Below are 20092 nucleotides of genomic sequence, written 5' to 3'. Positions count from 1 at the left end.
CTTTATGTGGAAAGTTGGGCATCAGACATGCACAAAGGGCCCTCTAGTGGCCAAACTGAAAAGTTTTTTCCTATTTAACATAGTTGATCCATTTAGTTATTTGCTGAAAAATGCTTTGTGGATTAAAGCAGTCTACATTTTTTAAAAATTGAAACTTAATACCCGCCATCTTTCATTCTTACAAATGTGCAGCCCAGGTGAGTAAGGTCTGCTGTCAGTCACTTGTTAAGAGAAGTATTCTCCGTGTAAAGGAGATTCCTTGCGGTCTGGTGTTCGTTAAAGTAGAGCCGCCACAATTTTTGTTTTCCTTCTAGAGCCAGATAAAGTGGATGGGTAGAGATAACTGGTAAGCGAGAACATTTCTAGATCTTTCACGTTTCCAAGATGGCTCAGTTCCCCATCCTAGGAACTGAAGTGCCTCCATACCTGCACTGCCAGTGACACTGCACAGCTAATACAAAATACATTTTAAGTGTTATTTGAGATTTCTACACGAACTACTGATCATAAACAGTATCTGTTAAGAGAACATTTTTAAGGCAATGTTCTTGAGTGGAATTCAAATTTTCGTGTGAAGATTTCACAGCATTCCAGTTTGGGCCCCGGAGATAGGAGGGGAATGTTTTTCTTACCATTCCCGCCCTTTCTGCCACTCCCTCCCCACAGCATTCCCCGCCATCTCCCCGCAGCTGTGGAGTTGGGAGGGACGGGGGATATATCAAAGTGATGTAATTCCTGACTCCGAGATGGTTACCATGGCAACTATCAGGCACATTACACTGTAGGTAGAGTAAGAGCTTCTTTAATCCAGCCTTCAAGGAAGGTTTTTTTTCCGGAGGTGGGGGGCAGAGGGGGTGAGTCCACAGCCTATAGAAAGTGAATAGGCAGAAAAACGTCAGTGTTGAGCCTCCCACACCTCCCACCCAGTGTAGACACTCCTTAAGCTAAACCCAGTAGAGAAGTCATTTCACGGATGGGAACCAGACCTCGCCGTCCCTGGACTGCCACCGCAAAGGGCATCCTGGCTCCCCAGAATCTGAGAGCTCATTGGTAGGTGGTGTCGTCACTCAGAGTGACGTAATGGGTGAGGAAAGAGGTGGAGCCATAGAGACTTGGCTTGGGGCCCTTCTAGCTGGGGAGCTGGGGGAGGAGGGGAATAGGGAAGGGACTGGAGGACTGAGGCAGCCGTTCCGGGGAGCCGGCCGGAGGAGGTAGGGGTGGGCGGGCCAAGTCCTCCGGCTGTTACTTGGTGGACCGCGCCTGCCTGTTTTCCTCCGGAGCCTGCTCCCTCCGCGTCCTGCTCCTCCCATCAGCACCCAGATTTCCCGACAGCTTCCAGTCCCCACCCCGCACTCCCCTCAGCCCTTGACCTCGGGCCTGCGCCTGCTCCCCAACTTTGAAGCTCATCCTCCATTGCCCCTCCTTCCGTGCTTCGCTTCCTCGTTTCTCTTCTGTACCCTGCGCCCCGCTCCTCCTCGCCTTCCTTCCATAAACCTGGATCGCCAAGACTCTGGGTCCCCGAGCCTGCATCACCCCCTCTCCAAAAAACAAAGACCTCCCCCCGCCCGCCCAGACCCCACCACAACAAACACAGTCCACCAACACACAACGCGCACAAAAGCCACGGGCTGGGGAAGCCGAGGGCGCGCTTTGCCCCCGTGTCGTCGAGAACCCGAGGCCAAGGTAACCCAAGGAGCCTGGGCCCTGGGCGAGCCGGCGAGGGGGTGCGAAAGCGCAGGCGGGGATGCCCGCCCGGCCCCGTCCCGGCCCCCCGGGGAAGTGGTTGCCCACAGTCCGGGCTGCGAGTGCCCCGGGCGGGAGAGCAGATTAACCGCCCGGTAGGGTCTGGTCTCCCTCCGGCAGGAGACCATCACCCGCCCTTAGTCTGGGTTCAGACGTTCCCAAGTGTTATTTGAATTCTTGTTCAAAATGTCATCTCCGTGGCCGAGGTTTCCGTCCATGCCAGACCCTGGTACTCCTTTCCCAGCTGCAGAGTTGGCCTAAGGCTCTTGCCGCCCTCGGCTGTAGGATGAAGAAAGATTTTGGTACAGCTTATTTAAAGGTTTAAAGCTCAGTTTGGGCTCTTTGGAGAATCATTAGCACAGAAACCCGGTTTACCTCCTCTTAAATTATCAGTTGGTACCATGTATATTTTCACTGCTACATAAATGAGTACTTTCCATCTTTAAAGCTGCAGCTTGGCCAAGGATGGGAAGAAAGCTCATTGAAAACAAACCCGGGATATTTACTGTCTACCTGTGGTTTTAGGCTACAAGTAAGTGGCTTGATTAACTTATTAAATACTTGGCAACCATTCAAGTAGATGTACCATGGACCAGAAATCAAGATGTGAAGATCGCATCATCATCATGAATATCATTGTATTAGAGATCCTTTCATTCTTTTTTATTTTTTACCGTATAATGTCTTTTTTTAAACATTTTTTATTGATTTATAATCATTTTACAATGTTGTGTCAAATTCCAGTGTAGAGCACAATTTTTCAATAGAGATCCTTTCTATTTGTTGAAATCTCAAAGTACCATTCTCAAATCCAGGGCTAAGAAAATATCATTCATGATTGTTGGAAATGAACTTGAGGGAGATTTCACACCATGAATAGAATATGCAGATTTTCTACCTTTGTAATAGCTAAAAACACTTCAGTCCTGATATTCATACACTTGATGTGTTTTGAAAATACTGAATTATTTACTTACTCCTTCTACCTAGGTCCTATGTTGACTCGTTGAGACAAATATAAATAATGGCCTTCTACAGTTATAATACAGTGTCAGCTATTGCTCGAGCAAGGTAAGTCTTAGAATTCCCCCTCCCTCCAATAATTATATGAAATTGATTCTTCTAGATAGAAAAGATTTCTATAAAAGGATAGGCTTAGTACACAATTAAAGCTTTGTTGGTTTTAACTATGTTGGTTTTTAGGCAGCTGACATCTTAATGTATTTAAACTTACACTAGATTTTCTATACACTTTAGAACACAGGCTGAGTAAATTTGTGGAAGTGTGGTACAGGTAAGATAGAAGACGGAATGGTTTGGGAGTGACGCCTCTGTAACTGATGAATGTTACATGAGGCCCTTAGATGTAAAGAGGAGAAAAATGGCTGGCAAGCAAGCCAGTCCTAGGGCATACACCTGCTGCATCAGATCTGTGTCACTTATTTATCCCAAAGGATATCCACTGAGAACTTACCATGTGCCAGATACATTGTACATTTTCCCTTTTGGCCATTCAAAAAGTGCTTTATCCTGGAGTGCTTCAAAAACCATCTGAAAGGATGGGAATAAAGCCATCTCTTTGCCAAAAGAAGTCTCTTTGCCAGAAACCTTTGCCTAGATGGGTTTAATTTTTATTTTCAAACAATCTGAAGTGCCAGTTTAGCTGAAGATTGTGAGCTGTTGCAAAATTAAGATGGAGAGATCCCTGGCTGGGGTGCCCGATTCTAATTCGTATTCCTCGCATTCTTTAGGAATCTTAGGAGAAGGGCATTTCAGCTATAAGTCCCTCTCATTGGGAGGAGTCCCAGGCACCCCAAAGACAAAGCAGTATTATGTGATTGGATATTATTTTTCTTAATAGCAGTATTATTAATCCCCACGAGGACCATGAAATGTTTCATTCAAACAATATTTCTACCATCAGGAGAGTAGATGAAGTCACAGGTGTTCTACCCATTTTAGGATAATAGAGAGAAAATTTTCAAACATAACCCCTGGTGGGAAAATGTTTGCTTTTTAAATGAATAGCTGCAGAATATCTAACTTGCAAGACCGCGATTATTCTCAGGACTTAACATGCATATTTCTCAGGGAATATGCCATTCCCCCATAAAGCATACTGCTCTTCAGCTCCGCTAAAAAGTTACATTTCGTTCATTAATGAACAATATCTGCTTTTAAAACTCAGGCTTAAAAACTATTGTTGTATTTTCCCAGATAAAGTATCTATTTCTTTAATTTTTAATGTTGTAAGAGTATGTGCTCAACTCAAAGGATGTTGCTCTTTATTCCAGATTCCCTAGCCATTTTGTCCATCCCAGCAACTCTCCTTACTCCCCATCATTTGCATTTCTCCACTTGCCAGATTCCCGTTTAAATAAAATACACGTGAAGAACTTAGGAAGCATGAAGTACTCCTGCCCTAGTCAGTCAGGCAATAAGGTACTTCACTTCCGAACTAGAATTACACAGAAGCTGCACACATCTACTTGCTGGCTACAAGAGGTCCCCGGTAAACGTCAGCTGGAGCAAACCGCAAAAAAGCCACAGGTGCCAAGCCCTCAGCCAACAAAAGACACGGGCAAGAAGATTAAGGAGGAAAAGCGATCTTACAGACAAATAATTACGGATGAACTTAAATATTATCACAATGGATTCTATTTGCTTTGGATTGACACCAAGGTTGCTGCCCGGATGGTTTGGAGGCTGTTGCACGGACAGGTGCTGACCAGACGAGAGAGACGAAGGGTAGGCAAGAGTCATATTTGAGAAAGAAAATGTAAAGTTAAAATGAACTATTTGAGAACCAAGTTTTGAACTCAGCTTAAAATTCATCTTCCAAATCCCAGAGTAGGAATAGTAAGTCATGGCGAGAACCAGAGTTTCTTATTTGTTTGCAGCTGACTTGCTGTACAACTAACTTTGGGCAGGATTCTTTAAAATTTTTTGTACATTTGCCCATAGAATGGTTATAACTGTGTTTTCTAATCTCTCCAAGGAGTTGAGAGGCTTCAGGTTTGATCTGTGCATCCGTAGTAGAAACTGCCGTTAATATATTTGACAAATTATTTTTTTATTGTTTAGTTGATTTACAGTGTTATGTTAGTTTCTGGTGTACAGCATAATGATTCAGTTATATATATTCTTTTTCATTATAGGCTATTATGAGATATTGAATGTAGTTCCCTGTCAAGTGCATTAGGACCTTGTTGTTTATCTTTTTCATACATAGTAGTGTGCATCTGTTAACTCCAAACTCCTAATTTATCCCTCCCCAATTTCCCTTTGGTAACCATAAGTTTGTTTTCTGTCTGAGAGTCTCTTTCTGTTTTGTCATTAAGTTCATTTGTATCATTTTTTTTAGACTTCACATACAAGTGATATCATGTGATATTTGTCTTTCTCTGTTTGACTTTACTTAATGTGATAATCTCTAGCATGTTGCTGAAAATGGTATTATGTCATTCTTTTTTACGACCTGAATAGTATGTAGTCCATTGTGTATGTACACCACATTTTCTTTATCCAGTCATCTGTTTATGGACACTTAGGTTGCTTCCATGTCTTGGATATTATAAATGAACACTGGGGTGCATATCTTTCAAATTAGAGTTTTCCCCAAATACATGCCCATAAGTAGGATTGTTGAATCATATGATAACTCTGTTCTTAGTTTTTTAAGGAATCACCATACTGCCTGAAAAACCAATTTTAACGGATACCATATTATTAAACTACAGACCCCTAACATAGATGAAAGCTAAGAGATGCCAATAATATGTTTTGGTTGTCACAGATTTCCTTCAAGATATCCCAGAAATATTACTTCAGAGAGGAAAATCTGGCCTTTCCGTTTTATAAACAGCTGCAGAAAATCTGTCTTGGGTTTTTAACACTTTAAGAACGAAGACAGACTTTTTTTTTTTTTGGTCTGTTTTGTTTTGGACATGTCCTAAAATAATGAATATTGCATATGCATTTAATTCTTTAGCTGTTGAGAACATGTGCTGATTTCTTCCGCCTGGTTCCATTTTTGGTGTTCATCATTGTCCCCTTCATGGAATTCTTATTACCAGTGTTTCTGAAACTCTTTCCAGAGATGTTGCCATCAACTTTTGAAAGGGAATCCAAAAAGGTATGTAGGATTTATTTAGCTTTTTAAAAAATGAATAGACTTAAAAATTTTTTTAACTGAAACTTAATTGATTTACAATGTTAGTTTCAGGTATACAGCAAAATGATTCAGTTACATATGTACACACATACATATAATTTCATATTTTCTTCCATTATATTACAAAAAACTGAACATAGTTCCCTGTGCTATACAGTAGGTCCTTGTTGTTTATCTATTTTATATATAGTAGTGTGTATCTGCTAATTGGCAGGCTCGTAAATTATTCCTCCCCCATGACTTTCCTCTTTGGTAACCATGGTTTGTCTTCTATATCTATGAGTAAAAATTAACAGACTTTATTTTTTAGAGCAGTTTCTAGATTTACAGAAAAATTGAGCAGAAAGTACAGAGGGTCCCCAGATAACTCCCTCCCCCACCATTTCCCCTATTATTAACATCTTGCATTTGGATGGTACGTTTGTTACAATCGAAGAACCAATATCTGTACATTAGTATTAATTAAATCTTATGCTTTACATTGGAGTTCACTCTTTGTGTTGTACAGTTCTATGGGTTTTGAAAAATACATAATGTCATGTATCCACTGTCGCAGTATCACACAGAATAGTTTCCCTGCCCTAAAAATCCCCTGTGCTCCACTGGTTTCCCTGCCCTAAAAATCCCCTGTGCTCCACTTCCTCCCCTAAACTGTAATGATCAGTAATCTTTCTACTCTATTAGTTCTGCCTTTTCCAAAATGTCATGGAGTTGGAATCATACAGTGTGTAGCCTTTTCAAACTGGCCCCTTTCACTTAGCAAGATGCATTGAAGGTTCTGCCAGGTCTTCTCATGACTCCATTGATGGATGTACCACAGTTGTTTATCCATTCACCTATCAGAGGACATCTTGGTTGCTTCCAATTTTTGGCAATTATCAACAAAACTGCTGTAGATATTTGTGTGCAGGGTTTTGTGTGGTCATACGTTTTCAGCTCATTTGGGTGGCTACCCAGGAGAGTAGTTGCTAGATTGTATGGTAAGACTGGTTAGTTTCATAAGAAATAGCTAAACTGCCTTCCAAAGTAGCAGTACCATTTTGCATTCCCACCGGCCATGGATGGGAGTTCCTGTAGCTCTTCATCTTCATCAGCATTTAGTGCTGTCAGCGCTTTGACTACTAGCTGTTCTGATTGGCACATAGTGGTACCTAATTATTATTTTAATCTGCACTTTTCTGATGACACAGGACGTTGAGTATCTTTTCACATGCTTATTGGTCATCTGTGTGTCTTCTCTGGGCAGGTGTCTGTTCAAATCTTTTGCCCACTTTTTATTTGGGGTGTTTTCTTATTGCTGCCTTTTAAGAGTTCTACACATGTTTTGGATACAAGTTTTTTACCAGATATTTCTTTTGCAGATCTTTTCTGCCAGTTTTTACTGTGTCTCTTTTTATGGAGCAAATGGTTTTAATTTTAACGAAGTACAACTTATCATTTTTTTTTCCCCTTGGATCATGCTTTTGGTGTTGTATCCTGAACCCAAAATCATCTATACTTTCTCCTACATTTTCTCCTAGGAGTTTTAGATTTTTGAGTTTAACATTTCAGTCTGTGATCTATTTTGAGTTAAATTTGGTGACAGGTATAACATTAGTGTCAAGTTTTTTTTTTTTTTGCCCGTGGGTATCCAATTTTCCTAACATCGTTTGTTGAAAAACTATTTTAGCTCTTCAACCACTAAAAAATAAAACAAAAATCGGCTGTTACTACAATGACTAGTTGAATGGTAGGCATGATTTATCCAGCCAGCCAGACCCTTTGTGAGTGGTCCTTGAGAAGAGGGTGTCCCCCTGTGACGGTCACTGGAAAGGTGAAGGGCTAGACCATAGAGGCAGCCGCTTCATGCTCTCTATCTGTGCCACTCTTCTGGGCAGATGGATGAAGCCACAGATGCAACACTATGAGGCCATGAGGGCAACTTTTCAATCAGACCGGGAAATGTTTCACAGAAGAGGTGACCATGGAACCAAGACTTAAAGAGAGTAGATTTTTACCATAGTGTTTGAAAGGCATGCTGGGTAGGAAGAATGAGCACTCAAGATGGCTTAACAGTGTGGAAGAATATGACATCTCAGAGACCACTGACTGGTTCTCTGTGGTTGGAGCAGGGGGTACAAGGTGACCAATGGGAGAAGATAAGACAAACGTCATGTGCTGGGTCAGGTTGGAAAGCATCCACCCCCCCTAAGGAATTTAGACTTTACCTTTGACACTGGTGAATGAGAAAAAAGTGGCTGATCTGTATTTTAGATTAATCTAAATAATCTAATCATGATTAGAGCTGCATTTTCAAAAAATAATTTGCTAGCAGGAAGGATTAAGGAGGGTAGGGCCAAGAGAGGAAAATCAGCTAGAATGTTTCTGTAGTGACACAAGAGAGATGATGAAGCCTCAGTGATAAAGGTTGCATCAGGAATTACCTGGAAGGTAGATTTGAATTAGATTTAAGGTGTAGAATCAGATGGCAATATTTTACTGTCTGGCAGCAGTTTATTTTACTCACATTTAAAGTAATGAGGTTCTAGAATTAATACCATAGGATTCCAAGGAATGCGTTAGTGCACGCGGGAAGATGGGGGACTAGAGAGACTGATTTATCTAAATAGTCTTCTTTCCTCAATGCTGTTCATTCCCCGAACATACAAATAGGCACCTCGTGGCCACAGTCCTAGAAAACACTTTCTCCTTTGCTTTGTTCCATGAAAGAGGAAGAGCGCGTAAGAGTGAACGTGAGTGTGCTAGCTGCCTATTTCCACCAGCACAGAACACGCCCTCTCTCTCCTGGTACTTATCAGGTGTATTTTACAGTAATTTGTGGAATTACTGGATTGACATTAGTCACTAGTGTTTGTCCCTCCCATCGGACTAGAAGCTCCATGAAGGCAGGAATTCTTATCTGTCTTTGCTCATTTTATCCCGAGCACCTCACATGCGGTAGAGACTCAATAAATAAATAGATGGTTGGATATAGATGAATGAAATGGATGGCTAAATGGGTTTTAATGATGGTATTGCCATTGTGTGACTTTTTTGGGGGAAGCTGATTCTTCTAAGAGCTCTCTAGAAAATCAATGATTGCTATGATTGGCTGGTCATTAGAATCTCTAATGGGAAAATATATATATATATATATATATACACATACATATATGTCTTCCTGTTCCTCTCCACCCACCCTGAGTCTTGATCATAGTTATTTTGAAAATGCTACAACACACACTGCATCTCTGATAACGAATGAGGATTTAGAAATATTGGTCAACACAGTGTCTTAAGAGTGTACATTTAATTCTCTTTGTGTAGTGCTTTGTTCAAATCTGTTTTAGCCTTAACTCATTGTCTTGTAATTAACTGTGCCTATTTTATTCTTAAACTGTAAGCTACTTTAGCTTCGTTTTCTTTGTCTGTGGCCCAAGCAAAAGCTGGGGCCACTCAGACCAAGGGTTGGCTTGGCCAGCAGCCTGCATGTTTTGTACCAGGTTAAGAGACAGTGTGTGTCTTATTCGAAATAGTGGCAAAGGCTCCCCTTGAGAGGACATTTGGGATCTATCAAATATTTATGGTCATTGTATTAGTGAGAAATAAATGGTAAGATTAAGGAGACAAGTTGCACATTGAGGCTACTTTTTATTTGCTGTGATTCTCGAAACCCATTCAGTTAGGTCTGAAAATAATATTAATACTTGAAATGGGGTTGAACAGCAAAGCCAGAGTTATTTTCCTCTCATCTCTACTGAGTTGTAATCATGTAGGGTTGATTCACTTTGATTAACCTTTTCCTCTTCTATTATTAAGGAAGAAAAACAGAAAAAGAAAATGGCTGCAAAGCTGGAAATGGCAAAATTCCTCCAAGAAACAATCACAGAAATGGCGAGGAGGAACAGGGCCAAGCTGGGGGATGCCTCTACCCAGTTCTCATCCTACGTCAAACAGGTGTCTGTCTTCTACATAAACCCAGACAACTTCATGTCACCACGGAGCTTCCAAATTGTTCAGAAGCTCTGAATTTGCAAATATCTAAGTTACAGAGATATACTATTGCAAACATTTATGGGAGTTTGCAGAAAGACCTATCTTAAATCCATCAATGTGTTGAAGATGTTGATAACTTCTTGGAAAGAAGAGAATGAGAGTTCAAACTTTTGAACGTCTTCTGATGTTTCCGTTGATCTAGTCTGACTTCAGACAGATTTTTTTATTCCTCTTTGATCAGAGGGCCCAGTTTCAGACATAAAATAGAATCCATAAATGCTTTGGTGTGTCTTTCAAATAGTCTACATGGAAGATTCAGTTGAGTAGGAAGCACGTTTTAATTAGCCTCTTTGTCCCACTGCTAGGTCCAGACGGGCCACAGGCCCAGCACGAAGGAGATAGTCCACTTTTCCAAACTCTTTGAGGATCAGCTGACCTTGGAACACCTTGACCGGCCTCAGCTGGTCGCCCTTTGCAAACTGCTAGAACTGCAGTCCTTTGGAACCAACAATCTGCTCCGCTTTCAACTCCTGATGAGACTGAAGTCAATAAAAGCAGATGATGAAGTAAGAGCTTAACTCGAGGTGTAAGGAATCAGCAAGGCGTTGGGGGCTGTCTTAGGGTGGCTTTGTGATGGAGTGCAGTGTCTCCTGGGAGGTCTGCTCATGGACTGGTTCTGGTAAAATGAGTGGTTTAAACAACCCTGACAACCTGAACCTCGATTACTCCTTTCAGGAGCCGTCTGTTTTGCTTGGACCCACATTCTTGAGGAGGCCATTGCAAGCAGTTAGTAATTTGGATGTCTTAGCTGGGGCTATTCTAGCAGCTAGGACCCGCTGGGAAGGAGCAGAAGAAAAGCAGACCCCTGAGAATAGTAGATTCCACTGCCAAGGATAGTGCTTTGCCCCCGCCACCTCTGTTTCCCTCCCGCAGAGCTGGGCCAGTCTGCCTGATGAGAAGGGGTGGCAAAGAATAACTCGGGGGTGAAGGCAGAGCCTCAACACCTTCTGGAACAAGGGTACCATTTGGACCATAGTTACTAATTAGAGTCCTTAAAAAGTGGAAAGGATGTTTTTTGAATCTGAATCAGCTGCTTTAAAAGCCTTCTGCCTGAGGAAGCAGGATTCCCAGAACTGAGAAGGCATGATCCCATCCACCCCATTTGGATTTCAGCTGTTGCTCTCAGAACTTTGGAACAAACAGTACTGGTCCCAGAAGTACCATTGTTTGGGGTCATACCAGGCAGCAAGTGTGTTAAGTTATTTATTGAAGGAGTTTGCAAACCAGAGAGTTAGGGCGGTTCCTGGGTTGGTGGTGGGGTTGGGGGACGAACATTCCTGAAATGTACAACAAATGGTATACTGAAAGCTTTTCAAGTGGAGTATTTTTCTAACAAGTCTCAAAGCTGCTATAAAAGGGAAGAGGAGTAGCGATGTCACAACCAGGCAAAGAGCGAATCAAGAGGGGAAGGAATGACTCCGGTGACAGACTTGAGGAGGAGTTCTGTAAATATCTCTCATGTTAGTAACACCTGTGGGCAGGACTCCATCTCAACCGCTGCACCTCCCTAAGTCACCTTGTTTTATTTAAGTTCCTTGTCTTTGCAGCAGTCAGCGCAGGGCACAAAGCGTGAAAGCGTCAGAGGCTGCGTGTCCCCTGGTTTGCTGGGATTTAGGGATTAGGTAAAACTGGAATCCAAAGACCCAGTGCCATTCCTTACATGTTCTTCAGATAATTGCCAAGGAAGGGGTGAGTGTTCTGAGTGTGTCAGAACTGCAAGCCGCCTGCAGGGCCCGAGGGATGAGGTCGCTGGGTCTCACTGAGGAGCAACTGAGACAACAGCTCACAGAGGCAAGTAGCAGCTTCCCCGGGGCCCCTTCGCCGGCACCCTCTCCCCTCCCCTTTGCAGACCTCGCTCTGTGGTTTCTGCTTTGCCAGCGAACCATCTTACCTAATTTGCCTTCTGGAGCTGGGCAGCAAGAAGCTGAGGAAGCTGGATGTCTGTTAGTTTCCTATTGCTGCTGGCAAACCACCGCAGTGGCTCAAAGCAACATCCATTGACTGGCTCAGGGTCCAGCAGGTCAAGAAGCGCAGGCTGTTTTCCTCTCTGGAGGCCGTCAGGGAGACTCTGCTGCCAAGCTCCTCCAGTTTGTTGGCTGAATTTAGTTCCTCGCAGCTGTGGGAGGGAGGTCCCTGTTTCCTCACTGGCTCCCAGCCCCCTGCTACTCTCAGCCCTGGAGACCCCTCCATCTGCAAAGCCAGCAAGTGAACTTTTCGCATGACCTCCAGGTCCAGATGTAAAGGTCTCACGTGATTAGGCAAGCCCTACCCGATAATCTTTCGATTTTAAGGTCAGCTGACTTGGGACTTTGATTATATCTGCAGAATCCCTACATGGCAGCACTTCGACTAGTGTTCAGTGAGGAACTGGCAGAAAGTGTAGATACACCAGGGACTGGAAGTCTTGGGGCCACCTTTGAATTTTGCCCCCTCCAGGTATTGTAAGGGCTTGAGCAAAAGCTTAACACAGGAGCTGGCATCTGCGTAAACCCACCTGGGGGTCTTAACCTTGCTGGTGGCTCACCTGGGGCTGCTTTCCCAATCAGTGCCCCAAACCAGTGTAGAGTGTCGTCTTTGTAACACATTTGCCCCTCAGATAACAGACTTTCCCTCAAATAACGGATTTTAATTAAGATTGTCAATGCCTTCAAAGGAAGTAGTAACTCCTATTAAAATCCTCATTCCTAGAAACGTAAAAAAAAAAAACTCTGTGAAGTGTACACAGATCATTGAGATAGGAGCCATTGCTGTGACTTTGAAACCATGTCAGGTAGCTGTTTCTTCCCATGCTGGACCCACGCTGGTTGGTAGATGAATATATTGTAGTTACTTAGACATCAATTTATTTCTTGAACATGGAGTATTAAGTGACTTCATACTGTCAACCTGCTTTCTTGAAAGGATGTATCATTTCACGGTCCCACTTCAAGGGGGTGAGAATACCAATCCAACCATGTGATACTCAGCACTATGTATTATTAACGGTAAACTTACAAAACATCTTCACTTCGTAAAAAGAGAAATGAAAACCATGAGATTCCATAGTCAGCTGTTAGGTTGGGAAAGGTCAGGGTTGACGACGCAGTGTTGGGGAGGGTGTGAGGAAGGGGCACTCATGCACTGCTGGTAAAACCCTCCGTGGACGTTTGGCAGGAACTTTCACAGTTTAAAAGTGCATTTACTTTGACCTAGAAATTTCACTTCTAGGAATTTATCCTATATTCCTGCATATGTGCAAAATGATGTATCTGCAAGCTTATCCATTGCAGCACCATAGCAAAAGACTGAAAACTGCCAAAAGTTCATTAGTAGAGTCAAATAAATTATGGCATTTCTATATAGTGGAATCCCTTACAGATGTTTACAAAGAAGGCAGCTCTGCATCTGGTGGTATGAATCAATTTCCAGGACATTTCAGTGAAAGAAAGCAAAGGACGAAGCAGTCTGTCTCATCCTTGGTATAGAGATAAACGTATAGATGCATATTTGTCTGTGCACCTCTGGAAGGTTGTATAAGGTGGTTGCTTCTAGGGAGGTAAATAGGGTAACTAGGAAATAGGGGTAGAAGGCAGGCTCATTTTCACTGATTACATTTTATTTACCTTTTGAATTTTGTCTCTCTTGTATGTATTACTGATCTAAATATATATATATTTTAAAATGTGGCCAATTTGATACTTGAAAAATTACATCTCATTCTCATTTTAATGTTTGTTTCTTTGGTTATGAATGAAGCCGATTTATTCTTTTACACACATTACCTACTGTGTATCCAAGAGAAGATACTTAGCTACTTGGATCCACAATTGGTTCGAGAGTCTGACTGAACGTTCCATCTCCCTCGAGTGTGATCCGTGATCCCACTCCCACTGGGGTGAGGGGCTGCAGGGCCCACGCCCAGGAGATGAGTGTTCCTGGCCTGGTCCAGCCCATGGTACCCGGTGGGCGCCTGGGGGGCTGTAAAGCCAGGGAAGAGCCCGTGACAGTGGGTCAGGCCCAGCGCTAACGTTCTGTGATTGTCATGTTTCACCCCCTCCTGTTCTCCAGTGGCAGGACCTCCACCTGAAGGAGAATGTCCCCCCTTCTCTTTTGCTCCTGTCTCGAACCTTCTACCTGATAGACGTGAAGCCAAAGCCAATTGAGATACCTCTCAGTGGGGAGGTGAGTCCTGGGTCGGTGGGGAATCTGGACCCCATGACTGGGGCCTCGGCACAAATGTCTTATTTCTTTACAGTCGGGTTAGGCTTCTCTTTTGGCATATCTTTTGGAACTTGTCCTACCTGGCTTTAAAATCTTTTTTAAAATTCCTTAAAAAAGTGAAAATCGCTCAATGACCTCTAGCTATCGGGCTGTTACTGTCTTTAACCCCAGCTTGATTTAGAAGTCTTCCCAATAGGAGTCCAGTTTATTCTTTCTCCTTAACTATCTAGTCTTCATTAGCAGACTTTTTTTCCCCATCACTGCTCTTTCTCCTTTGAGACTGAACAGTTCCCATTCTTTTATGTCTATTTCATTTGTCCAGATTCCTATTAATGTTTAAGCAGTGAATGGCCAATCTAGAATGTAAACACATTTTTTGGTCTTCCCTAACCCTCATTTCCTTAATCATTTTGTGTTGCCTTTAACTCAGCAGTTTTTCTTCTCCCCGTGTTTTACTGAAGGACCCAGGATGGCCCAAGCACTAGAGCATCTTGCTCTGGGTCCATCAAGAAGGGCCTCTCACGTCCCTACTTTGTGGCTTCAAGTCTCAGGACTTGAGTGGGTGAGAGGGGAGGGACCATGAGAGAAGTTGCTGCACACATGGCTGAGTGGGGTCAGCTACGTGCTCTGGAATGAGGACAGTCATTCTGAATCTTAGCTGTGCAAGCGAGTCCTGGGGGAAGCCAGCGACAATGGTATAAAGTCCAGCATGAAAAATGCATTGAGGAAAGGCCATCTTGCTCTCCCTTTCCACACCTCCAGAGACCACTCAGGATTTGAGCTTTGTCCAGAAAGGATTCTAGGAGACGAGGAGCAATTCTGGAGCACAGACCAGGCCCTAACGGGCGTCTGGGTTCTTACTCTCTCTGAGACAGACCGGCTATTTGTTATCCTCAGACGGCTCTCAGGAGCAAGGAAATCTTGGAGTAGCACCATGCCTCGGAGCTAAATTTGAGTTTCGGAATTCTTCTAGAGTGGCATAAACTCTTGATCCAGATGTTGCTTTCTGGAATGGTTAAGAAAGACCGAGGAATTAAGAACAAGCTCCTAGACATTTCGTTGTTTTTGTTTTTGAAATCCATGTTTTTAAACTTCTATTCTCCATATGTACAAAATGAGAACGAGTAGTGTGCTAGGTTCTATAGAGAACTGAGATGTCAAACTGAATATACTATAATTTTCGATATATGTAGCCTTTTCCCTCCAAAGTACATTTAGAAATTACTTCCAAAGAGCAATGATATATTTACTTTTCAAATCTAATTAACGTAATTGCTGAAGACAGGTTAGCTAGCTATTCTAAAGCACCACTCCCTGTCTTAAATATTAGAATCTAATTAGAGTACAACTTTTATTTATAGGATGCTCAAAACTCACAGGATAAATTACACTAAGTTTCTATTTCAGGGACATATACTTCATATGTTATTCATAAAGGAAGTCAGGGATTTAGTGGAAAGCAAACTTTGCTAGACAGCTTTGACTACTGCAGAAGAGCTTATGAGCTTCAGAAAGGCTTAGTTTATATAAAATATTTCTCTTTCTAGGCTCCGAAGACGGAGATTCCTGTAGGATCACCCACTTCCCCTGAATCTAAAGAGAACGTGGTGGGGTTAGCACCTCAACTGAACGGAACTAAGGTTAGACAATTACTTTTCACTTGATTAATTAGGTTAAAAAGTGAAAATAACAGAAAGTCGATTTCTCTGTTTTTTAACCCCCTTAACGGTGCTGAAATTCCAGACAATGGTGTTCTTTCAGAAGGAATTTGTATTATACTGTTTGATCTGTTTCTAAGAAAGTTCAACATTTGGCTATATGTATTCAGCTTCCAGATTTTGCCTCTTGAGTCCTGTGCCAGGTGTGAAGTAGTTGTTTCAAGTTCCTGGTAGTCATGGCAGTGACTGTAGCTCCAACACACACTGTGTTTTAAGCCAGTAACCCAACTCTCACCTCTGATGTTTAAGGATGAAGAATTGATACAACTCCCACCAGTGACATCACCACCCACACCACTATCAAAGCCTATTTCATTACCTAAAGGATCCATCACCTCTGCTAAAGAAGCTGTAAGTTTCTAAAAAAAAGAAACCCCTTTCCCTCTAGTTATTTTTAAAGGGCAGCAAGAATCCAAATTTAGAACCGTTGCAGAACAGGGCTCCAGCTCTTCCTGTTGTCCTAACAGGAAGTTGTAGGCTGAACGTTAGACATCTTATAACCACTACATTAAAAAAAACAAAAACTCAATTATCCAAAAGCAAAAAAAAAAAAAAAAAAATCAACAAACACAATCATGGATGCGACCTAAACATGTTAAGTCTAGAAGCTAATTACAATGTAGGCAGATTCTTAACTTTCTTTCACACCAGATGGAAATAGTTCCCATATGGTGTGTATTTCACACAGGCTTCAGATGTCAGGAAATACTAGCAGGGAAGCAATTTAAATCTTAGAAGTGCACGTAAATAAGAAATTACTTATTTACCCACTTTTCCCATTTGGGGTGAGAGCAGAAAGCATGACAGTAAACTGTAGAGGGTCACGAGAGAGCTGATCTGGGGGGCCCTCAACTGGCTCCCGAGGACCAAAGAGAGAACCAGTAGAACACCCAGATCTTTAATCCGGGGGCCTTGTTTGCATGTCTTCTTTATTTTTATTACCAAGGGAAATTATAAGCTGATTTGATGTTGTGATCTGTCATTATTTTGGGGAAAAAGACTCCCCTCAAATTGTGCAGGTCTCATGGTGACCAGCACCTAAAGTCCTTATGTTTTGTGTCTTGACACCCCAGGCCAAGTCACAAAAGACAACCCAGAGCAGCAAGTCTAGTTCAAAAGGAGCCTAAGGACTAGTGGAGGATGAAGCTCCCTCTCTCCAGCCTCCTGACCTCAGCACTGGCCTCCAGAAAGGACCGATGTCCCAGCTAAGACTGCTGTCTCTGGTCTGAGACAGAAGATCAGCTGTTTAGTCCTTGGGGCAGCCTTTCTGAGGTCTCGCAACCATTCAGATGACGTCAGCAGCGAGCCCAAGCTCAGAGCACTTGGAAAACGATCATCACAAAGTCCATTTGCTCTGTAGCATCAGGTCATCCCACTGGCCCTTGGGTGAAGCCCACTCGCCATGTTCTTTTTGAACAGCTGCATGTCCTTCAAGGGAGGAAGTTTTCTGCATAGTGGAATCAGCTTGGTGACCCCAAGGTCACTTGGAAACTCCAAAAGCCAGTGACTGTGAGAGCACCTGACTGGCCTTTTCAGTGACACATCAGCGGGGACAGTGCCCTGGAAACAAAGCAGCTTGTGAGATGGGATGGATAGAACTCCGCGGTCAGGCCTTCTTGGATATAAAGAAGAAAAAGCTTCTTGGAGAAGAAAGTGGGGCGCCAAACAGACTGGCAGTCACAAAGACTTGGCTGCTCTGAGACATTCCCTCCCAGGCCTGCAGGTTCCCAGCCTGTGGGAGCCTGGGAGCTGCCACTGCTCTAGCTCACGTGGCTTCCATCAGCCTCCATCTTGCTAGGAAACGTAATTAAGGGCTTAAGACTTAACCATTTGTCTGTGCTGGGTGTGTGTTTTTCCTGGTCTGTTTGTCTCTCACAAACAAGACTCTTTGTTAGTCATTGGGCTGGTTAGAGTCGGATGTAATCCTTCCACTACCCAGTAACAAGTATTACGTTCAGATATTTTCTGTTGGGTGTCTTCCGTGCTGTCAATACTGAAAAAAACCTAATAAATAGATCACCACGCAGCTGAGCAACAGCTCTCTTCCCTTGCGGGGTGTTTAGACGGGAAGAGGTATTTCAGCTGTGGGTGATGAAATTAGATTTCTTTACTTGCTGTGAAATTGCCATCAGTCAGACGGGAGGCCAGGGAATCGAGTCAAACGCAACCCTCCCCGTCTGCGATCTTCTAAACGAGGAGTGTTGTCAGCACTTGGCAGCAAGGAAATGCATTTTAGGGCGCTGCCTGAACCTCCCCTCCACCAGAGGACAAGCCTCACCACGTCCTGCTGGGGACTCCAGTTCCTGGAGGGTGACGAATCCTGATGGGCGGCGTTCTGTGGAGCTGGCCGTTGGCCTCGCCAAGGTGATTCACAGGCAGCGTTCCCGTTTTCAAAATGATGGGTGTTTCTTTTCATTAGTTCACATTTCAAGTAAGAAAAGGACTAGCTGTTCACGGGCTGGATGATTCACAGGCGCTGCTGGGCTGTCCTCCACGTCTCTCCGGCTTCGCCCATGAGCAGCATGGGACTGGTTAGGTCCAGGGGCCCCCAGTCAATGTGCTGTCAGATGGACTTTGCCCGTTTTTGCTTCATAAACAGGCATCTAGGACACCCGATGCACCTCTCTTCCCATTCTTCTGCGAGTGGCTCAGAGACGTCAGGGTTGCTACTTTGTTCTCATGTAGAGCACTTAGCTGTCGGGTTCCATGATCGTCAGACCCAGCCCCGGGCCGAACCCGACTGGCAGCGTTCTGGTAAATAAATGATCAACAACCCACCCCGGCGGGGCATGGCTGCGGGGAGCCCTGAATTATAGCATCTGCAGATTCCAGGGATGTAAGTGACGCCCACACGGCTGATTTCAAACTCCCAACAGGAGGACACTGAGCATCCCAGAGGTGGGAAGTGATGTGCACAATCAGCTCGAGACCACACTTGACCCATCCCAGCCCTCCTGGAGTAACAAGTAAACCTCTAGTTGGTGTGTGCAGCCAATGTGTCGGTTCTGAGCACCAATACAGACATGTGGGACGCAGCACAACGTACGTGGCCCTAGATACTGATAAGTGCTGAACACCCAGGCTCCTGCTGACCTCCCTCTCCCTGGCTCTCATCCGCGGAGGGGCTAGAAAGGCGCTCTCCCACTCTCCACCCTTCCCTGCAGATGCAAGTGCCTGTACCAGCTGCTAATAGTCTCACTGAGTACAATTTTAGGCATTTTCTACAGCCCCACCTCAGTGGTGATGTCAGGCTTGGCCTGTGTTGCACACACTGAGGGGAGTTCTACTACAACAGAAAGGCGTTGGTGGCACTGGACACATACGGACCTGCACTTGGTCTAATTCTGTATCTCAACCATTACAAGTCACCCCGGTGACATCGAATCAATGCCCTATAATGTTAAAACTGAGGCTAAAGGTCTCCCAGTCACCACTTGTGCACACCTGGAGGTAAGATCGGACTAAGGGAACCTGAAAGCAGACTGGCATATGACCTAACCTTGACTGAGAGTCTGGCCTGCTGGCTCCTCCCAGTGGCGGCTGATAAACACAGCGACTTCATTGTCATTGAGATCGATTTCTTCATCTGAGGTTCAATCTTACTTACCTGGGGTCGATATAGTACATTAGTGGTGCCTGGGGACTGAAGACGCCCAGCCTATGGCAATTAGAAAGGGCAGGAAGGCAGTATTGATTAACTCAGCGGTGATCCCAGGCCCTCGTCTTTTAACCCTCAGGAAACCAGACAGATTCAGTGCCCTGACAGCACGACATCTTCATTAGATGAACTGGATTCCTTTCCTCAGGAGACCCAATCTGGTCATCTAAGTAAAATGGCCATTTCATTTTCTCTCAGGTCAATTTCACTATCTTTTATTTGACAGCCAGCTCGGTCTCTTGGGAAATTTGCGGGGGAGTAGAGTAGTAACAGCAAGGACATCACTGTTATGATAACAGTACCTTAGATCCCCCAGCACCTCTCCTGAAGGCACATGAAGCCCTTTTTAACAGATCCTCCATCCATTCATGCAACATGGCTTCCAGGGAGGGCCAGGCAGAAATTACCATCACTGATTTACAAGGAAAGACACCACTCTCAGGTCTCAAGCAAATGGTTTTAAGAGCTAAAATTCACTTCTGGCTCTGTTCACCAACTTAATGCCTTCTTTAAACATAAACACGAATCACGCTATGTTGACAGTTGCATATTTACAGAGAGACA

The 20092-nt window shown here is 43.7% G+C and overlaps 1 protein-coding gene and 1 long non-coding RNA gene across 6 annotated transcripts; one reads left to right on the top strand and one right to left on the bottom strand.

The window, feature by feature from the left end:
- Window positions 1-786: 786 nt before the first annotated feature.
- LOC140689414 (uncharacterized) lies at window positions 787-1023 on the bottom strand. The gene is made up of 2 exons (XR_012064339.1): window positions 987-1023; window positions 787-867 (listed from the first exon to the last, which is right to left on the bottom strand). It is a non-coding gene; the product is annotated as an uncharacterized lncRNA (long non-coding RNA).
- Window positions 1024-1151: 128 nt separating this feature from the next.
- On the top strand, window positions 1152-17901 carry LETM2 (leucine zipper and EF-hand containing transmembrane protein 2). 5 transcript variants are annotated; one of them, XM_072950231.1, is made up of 12 exons: window positions 1152-1211; window positions 2734-2814; window positions 4038-4491; window positions 5735-5878; window positions 9716-9853; window positions 10258-10458; window positions 11624-11743; window positions 12278-12388; window positions 14000-14113; window positions 15700-15792; window positions 16120-16221; window positions 16944-17901. In XM_072950231.1, exons 2-12 carry the CDS (start codon window positions 2768-2770, stop codon window positions 16995-16997), a joined length of 1578 nt encoding a protein of 525 aa, XP_072806332.1. In that variant the 5' UTR covers window positions 1152-1211; window positions 2734-2767; the 3' UTR covers window positions 16998-17901. The 5 variants fall into 5 exon arrangements, with proteins under 5 accessions (XP_072806332.1, XP_072806331.1, XP_006201181.2 ...); XM_072950230.1 differs by having other exon boundaries at window positions 1179-1683; XM_006201119.4 differs by lacking the exon at window positions 12278-12388 and having other exon boundaries at window positions 1179-1683.
- The last annotated feature ends 2191 nt before the right edge of the window (window positions 17902-20092 follow it).

Source organism: Vicugna pacos, chromosome 26 (assembly GCF_048564905.1).
Source record: "Vicugna pacos chromosome 26, VicPac4, whole genome shotgun sequence".
NCBI lineage: Eukaryota > Metazoa > Chordata > Mammalia > Artiodactyla > Camelidae > Vicugna > Vicugna pacos.
Note: the sequence above shows the minus strand (reverse complement) of the source record. Positions and strands in the feature narration are given on the sequence as shown.

Bases quoted from the DNA above. Each gene is read 5' to 3' on its own strand.
- LETM2 (XM_072950231.1), top strand. From the start codon at position 2,768: ATGGCCTTCTACAGTTATAATACAGTGTCAGCTATTGCTCGAGCAAG. The intron at 9,854-10,257 runs GTGTCTGTCTTC...TCCCACTGCTAG, and splicing joins TCTCATCCTACGTCAAACAG to GTCCAGACGGGCCACAGGCC. The intron at 16,222-16,943 runs GTAAGTTTCTAA...TTGACACCCCAG, and splicing joins TCACCTCTGCTAAAGAAGCT to GCCAAGTCACAAAAGACAAC.